The 7,311-nt window shown below is 39.5% G+C and overlaps 1 protein-coding gene across 1 annotated transcript in view; it reads right to left on the reverse strand.

The window, feature by feature from the left end:
- PDE11A (phosphodiesterase 11A) overlaps positions 1-7,311 on the reverse strand; it is a 398,336-nt gene that overhangs the window by 204,143 nt on the left and 186,882 nt on the right. Inside the window, exon 6 of the mRNA XM_019654011.1 lies at positions 4,301-4,433. Within this exon, the coding sequence (XP_019509556.1) occupies positions 4,301-4,433 (133 nt within the window). The remainder of the gene's footprint in view (positions 1-4,300; positions 4,434-7,311) is intronic.

Here is a 7,311-nt window from a genome sequence, read left to right on the forward strand (position 1 = left end):
TTTTTCCCCCTCAGCATAAGAAGAAATACATAACTTTAAATTCCAGTACTATGCAAAGAGAACATGTAAAAATCATGGTACAATGCATCTTCAAATTTGCATTTAAAATCCCGTAGTAGCTGTGTGGCAGATTGAAAGCACTTAGGTGGAAAGTCAAGCAATAATGATTGTCTAAATACAGGCTTTATTTTATCATAGGGTAGAAAAGTGATTTCACGAAATCGTTGCTGCTTAACCTACCACAGTTTACTATCTTCAGACATCATTGCTTCTAACTACTGGCTGGATCAGGACATTAAATTTTTATGCCAAATCCCACAGAAATAACTGTTGCATTTTTGCTCGAGAGTCCACACTGTTCTTTTTATGATCAGCGGGGCAGGCTGCCTTACTGGAATGGACTGTAAGTGTGGAGAAAAACATAAAATGGCTGTATCACTAATCAGGAAGAGATGAAATAGGAGTCTGCCCACAGACATAAAGATATAGTACATTCAAGCTCACTATATTGTATTACCAAGAAACAGCCTTGAGATAGGAAGCATGCTTGCTACATGTACTGTTTTTCATAAGAAAAATAAAAGCAATGGTTGGGAAGTAATTTTTCATTTCCTATAAAGGTGATAATACTTATAGCCTATGACCATCATGTCATTGTCCTAAGTATAGATGCTAGAAAGACTCTTGCACCCGTGCACTTAGAGACATGGAAGAAAGTCCTTGGCAGGTATGTATGTAACAGCAAAACATTTAATCCAAATATCCATCAACCCTATAGTGGATAAATAAAATGAGGCTTATTCATACAATGGGATAATTTGCAGCAATGAAAATAAATAAATGAATTACAAATTCATGTGACTCAGAAATATATGTTGAATGAAAAAAACAAGCAACAAGAGAATACATACAGTATAATTCAATTTATATAAACTTCAGAGACATGCAAACTGTAACAATATATTTGGCAGAGATTCAAACATACGCAATGAAACTATCTAGAAAAGAAAGGCAATGTTAAATTCAAATTGGATAGTAGTTACCTTTGTGGAAAATGAAGGAGATGGGATTAGGGATGATCAACACAAGGACTCAAAAGTAATGATTATGTTCTTTTCTTAAATTGGATGGTGGATGTTTACTGGATCATGTTTTGTTGTATTATACCTTTAGATGTGTCGTATTAACCAATTTTTTAAAATGGTATAATCTATTGATTCTTTTTACTTCCCCAGAATTTGACTTTATAGTCTAAAGCAAAGAGCAGAATAACAGCAATCCATACCAAATTTAGCACTATAATTTGGGGTAGGAATCAACCATCATCCCTTGACATCTAATCTAACAGGTTGACTTTGTAACAATGAATTGCCAATTAATGATTTTTCTGCATAGCAAGCCTTTCAGTCTGTTTGGTTACTACTGATGTTAATAATAGAGGACTGAGAGCACTTCTTCATAAAACCCTGTGTTTAGAAATCTGTTCTTTAGTATTCTCCCTCTCAAACCAAGGAGGCAAGAAACATAGCAAAAGGCAAAACTTCATAAAATCAGTCCTAACACAATCATAATGCTAAAGCGTATAAATGCTGACATTATAAATCATTTCCACTTTTTCAGTCACAGAACTAAGGTGGTGGTGTTCTTCTTTAAGAGTAGGAGAACTAAAGAAGCTTTGGACTATGCACTTTCCCAGGAAGGTAACTTGAAACTCAGAAATAATATATCAGAACTGAGGAGCACTAGAGGGTGGTCAGCATTGGGACACCTAAAGGAACACACTGGAGATATGCCCAACCTAGACTGGGAGTTCAGGATGGGATTTGCAACCTAGACTGGGAGTTCAGGATGGGATTTCCAAGAAAGGAGAATCTCAGCCTGATGCTCAAGAATGAATGGAGTAACTTCTGGTCAAGATGGCGGAATAGGTAAATGCTATGCTTGCCTCCTCTCATGACCACATCAAAATTACCACTAAATTATAGAAAAATCACCCCTGAGAACCACCTGAAGACTAACTAAACAGAAGTCCTATAAATAAGGCTATAAAGAAGTCACAATGAAAATACATAGAGGATGTAGCCTGGGGGAAGAAACTTCCAGGCAGTTACAGAGAGGTGTTCAGTTTGGGGATTTTAAATTTCCCTGCAGAGATCTGCAAAGATAATCTGACTGATATTAGCCTTTGATTCCAGCCTCCCCACCATCACTGTGTCCCGTTCCAGGCACTGGAGACAGCCCAGAGCAGGATTAGGAGTTAGGGCTGTGGAGTCTGAGACTAGGACTGAATCCTTGTCTCTCTCCAGGGCCATACACAGCTCTCATTTAGGATTAAATGTTTAATTACTACTACTAATCTATCCTCTGTTCTGTAGCCACCCTAATCTTTCTAAAATGCAACTCCTGCTTCTCCCCTATCTAAAACTCAACTACTGGATCCTCATTGCCCCAAATCAACAGATTCTTAACTTCTTTTTTTTTTTTTTTTAAAGATTTTTATTGGGGAATTGGGGGGTATGGGAACAGTGCTGGGGAATGGGAACAGACAAGTTGCTGTCGTTTTGTTCTTCAGTCTAGTTGTGGAGGACGTTGCTTCACTGGCCCAAGTTGGCACCATCATTGCGCTCTTCCCGGGTGAGGCAGATCAGTCGCCGGCTTCTGGACGGCCGCTCACTGCGGCTGCTGGCCGCTCACGCTGGCTGCTGGCTACATACGGTAGCCCATGGCAACCAATTGCCACAGGGGCTGCAGCCTACGCCGTCGCCGGCGACTCATGGCAGCCCAGCTCCAGGTTGAGCTGTTGTTCAGCATCTTAGCTGTGGAGGGCAGTGTCACTGGCCCTCATATGTGGGATCCGAACCGGGGCCCTCTGGCATTCCAAGCCAGTTCTTAACCATTGCGCCACTTGGCCGGCCCGATTCTTAACTTCTTAATAGGGCTTTGGTCCCTGTTTGAGTGATCTGGCCCCTGCTTCCCAATCCAGGCTCATCTACAGGGCCTTTCAGCCACATTAGCATATCTGAGTTCCCCAACTCCCCATTCTGTCTCAGCTTTGCCTGAACAGATGTCTCCTTTCCCTTCCTTGCCATAAAACTCCTGTTACTCTTCAGATATTAGCTTGGCAATATAGAATAAGAAACACAATTTTTTTCACACATGTGCACACACATACGTGGAGATATTTTATTAGTTTGTGTAAATTCATCTGTATGATACTCTATACTACCTTAGAATTTAAACTTCTGCAAGTCAGAATCTATATTGTTTTATATATTCTATATATCAGCACAATGTACCTATATAATTAACGTTAAACAATAAGAAACCAATTTATTTTTCTTGGGAGTAATTTTTTAAAAATGTGTAGTTGTTCTAGCATCTATTGGGAAATATTAATAAATGTTATATACACTTTTTTATTATTAGCTATTTCATAGTTTAATATAAACTATGTTCAATACAAAACGTACATTTAACATGGGTGCATTTAACATATGGGTACATGTATATGGGTACATTTTTTTTTTTTAAGATTTTTTTTGGGGGAATTGGAGAAGGAGAACAGCCAAGTTGTTGTCCTTCAATCTTAGTTGTAGAGGGTGCAGCTAGCTCAGCTTCAGGTCCAGTCATGCCACTCAGCTTAAGGTGCTGTGTTAAATTAGTTGCGGGTGGGCATAGCCACCATCCCATGAGGGAGTCAAACCAGAAGCCTCATTGTTAAGAGTGCAGGCTCTATCCACTGAGCCACCAGGGTGGCAGCTCAGCTCAAGGTGCTGAGTTCAGTCTTTAATTGCAGGCAGGTGTAGCCCACCATCAAACAGGCAGTCTTGTTGTTAGGAGCATGTGCTCTCACCAGCTAAGCCATCCTGCCACCTGTTGGCAGCTCAGCGACAGCTCAGTTTGGGCACAGCTCACTGGCCCATATGGGAATTGAACTGGAGACCCTGTTGCTCAGAGGTTGCACTCTTAAGCAAGCTCTTAACCAACTGAGCCACTCGGCCAGCCCTATATGGCTACATTTTATGTTAAATGTACCCGATTGCAAAAAAGCATCAGACTAATAATTACTTAATAATAGATAGCCATTCTGCAATAAAGCAAGACAGAGAGAAGAAGTTTTTCTGACAGTCAACAGTGGGCAACGCAAAAAATCAGATTACAGGGGAACGATGTGAAAGAATTGCCAGTAAACTCAGGAGTTGTTAATCTGTATGGTGTCCTATTTTTTGCTTCAACCAGCAAATCTTCAGCAGGGTGATAAGTGAACCTTTAGACTCCTGGACAAGAGGGCTCCTCTTACCTCAGCATCAAAGCGAGGGTCCTGGTAGGCATCGCTGATGTTCACTGGGAGGCCTGTAGAAGCCACCAGCTCGGCGACGCTGTTATTTATCAGCCAATCAGAGTATGAGGATTTCTCCATGCTTTCTTTGGAACTATCAGAGCAGCAACGCAGGCAGTAAGAAAATAGAGAAACATAAGTTTGCTGGAAAGCAAATCCTATACAACTACACTCACAGCAGGATTATCTATCCTCATTAAGAAGAGATAAGTAACTTTAGTCACAGACCAATTGCGAGCTAATTATCAGTAGCTATTTCAAAAAGACTTACCTGCTATAGTGTAAAATAATCAAATACATAGGTAGAAATGATAAATTCTCTATGATCCAGAGAACAAGTCTAGGTTGTATATAGGCCCAAAGCAGGCAGATACAAAGTAGATAATCGGAGTTGACAATAGCATGTAAATGCAGTGGCATAATAAATTCCACTGACCTCCCCAGCCCACCCCCCATAACTGAGCAGACGAGATGTTTGGCACCAAGAATAATTAAACACAAGAATGAGGAAAAATCAGAAAATGAATCAAGAATTTACAAAATTTTAAATGCAGCAAAAGAGTACATCTAGATGATGTGTAATCTTAGAATTATGTTAACTGTTTTTGTAGTCTCAGAGCATGTTTCTTAAGAACAAAAAAACCCCAAAACATTTTCTACTTACAAAATCTCACTAGAAAACCTGTTTCATCTCTACTGACCCCTCACATTACTAATTCAAATTATATTCATATTTGATTGAACAAGGAATTATATGCTAAATGATTTTGTGAATTTTCCATTGTATCACTTTCACTACAAATATCAGATTTACAGAAGTGTTGTAAGAATTGGTAAGATTCCCTACTCCTTCCCTCCCTTCCATTGTTTCTGCCCTAGGTACATACTGAGCACTGCCAGCTGTGTAAATGAGTACTGTTCAAATTAGCAATATCAAGGTAAATTTTCATGGAGGACATTAGATTTGTGGCTTAGCAGGCAGTAACCGAAATTATGTAAATGAATGCAAGCATACTAGGGCAATGTTTTCCAAAATACACTCTGTGGAACCCTGGATTCCAGGAGATGTTGTTAATAAGTGTACTACAGCAATAAAAATAACAACAACGCTACTGACTTTTTAATCCACACTGCATTATATGTAAGAAAAACACTAACCACTGTACATAGTCATTATTGTTATGCAATAATGTGTCTGTGTGGAATTTGTGCCCCACTGAGAATGCCAGGCACTGGCGTGGAGAGGCCATCAGATGCATTCATGAGTGGGAAGCATAGGCATTATTTGCCATCATTAATGTATCTCATTTGTAATGATCGCTGGTCTGTATCTGATAAATTCTACATATATCAGTGGTGTTATTCATCCTTTATTGCATATTAAACATTACTAGTACATAAACTTATTCTCTATGTATCACTGCCTGAAAAATGGAAGTTTTAATAAAAAGCTGAGTCTTGTCTTTCTCAGATGGTGTCTAAATCAAAGAAGTAAAAAGACCGAGGACTTCCAAGATAAGATGAAGCTTTTATTTCCTGAAAAAAAGAAAAAAGTAACAACAAAAATGTCCATGTTTCATTTTCTCTTTGCTATATTATACCTGTGACAAGTGGAATTTTATGTGGTGTGGCAATGAAAGCAAAATGGAGGAAGAAACGTGAGAAGCACCTGATATGAGCATCCAACTTAATGGAGTAATTTCTAAGTTTATAAAAGCGTGAGATTGAATGTTGATCATGTCTTGCAGCAACAAATTGGTCTGTCAGTTCACTCTGTGCTGTCTGTGTACTTCATTCCATACGACAATTTTTGAAAAGTGCTCTGTGATAAAATAGTGTGAAAAATGCTGACCTAGTGTGTAGGTGGGAGGAAGGACTGCAGCGGGACCCTGGGGACGAGCCAGGGAAGGAGCTTGAGAAAGCGTTTGGGTAGAGGGAGGCAGAGGGCCTCCAAAGGGGGATCAAAGAAGGAACCAGTTTTATCAACAAGTGTCAAAAGCTTTTAAGGGCCAGCCGAGTGGTGCATTGGTTAAGAGCTGGTTNCTGTACAGTCTTCTCTGCCAAATGCTACTCTCCAGAAAGAATCTCAAATTGGTTTACCCTAAGTATTGGCAACTGAGAGATTACCAGCAGCAAATGCACTTCGGCAGATCCACAGAGCTCTAACTTTTAATGGTTTCAATTTTGCACATTCTTCTTTGTAATGGAAGCATAACTGATCGACCAGAAGGCATTATGGAGAAAAGACAATGAATTGTCCTGCCAGGCTAGCACTCAGCATCCCAGATTGCAGGATTGTTTTGCTATTAAGATCTGACAAGTGAAATGGGCTCTAATGCTCTACATCAAAGGATCTCAGAGCCTGGAACCCTATTATCCTTAAGTGCTACATGACAAAGATAAGAATTATTGAGTTGTCCATAACAGGCTTTAATTAAAAAAAAATAATCAGAGAAAGAACTTCATATGAAAGAATAGCATGGGATTAAAGAATGACAGATTTAGGATTAGGAAACCTTAGGTTTAACTGTAACTCTGACCATCGGCCTCCCATGGCAGAGGAGATCTGGGTGCTGATGGATTTCCCACCACTCCTGAATTTGTAACAAATACATAGATCACCAAACCATCAATGTGGCCTGCCCTCTTCTTTGTTATTTTCTGTATTCCCCTTGCTGAACTTTCCCAATTTAAATGTTGGGTCCAATTGTTTGTCCTGTTACAGCCAGAAAACAAACCTTGCATGTAATGGCTCCGAAGTTCTCCCCATAACTATACACATGGAAGGAAATATTAAATCAAGTGAAGAATTTTATACCTTAAGTTGACTAAATAATGGCTTGTTGTGCATTAGTGTATTTGTTTTAAGGTGTTCTTTTGAATCTAGTTGAAAAGAAGGGCAGAGGGCTGGCCTAGCGGCTCAGTTGGTTAAGAGCTCACTCAAGAGTGCAAGCTCTGAACAACAGCGGTTC

The sequence above is a fragment of the Hipposideros armiger genome, unplaced genomic scaffold (genome assembly GCF_001890085.2).
Source record: "Hipposideros armiger isolate ML-2016 unplaced genomic scaffold, ASM189008v1 scaffold_212, whole genome shotgun sequence".
Classification (NCBI taxonomy): domain Eukaryota; kingdom Metazoa; phylum Chordata; class Mammalia; order Chiroptera; family Hipposideridae; genus Hipposideros; species Hipposideros armiger.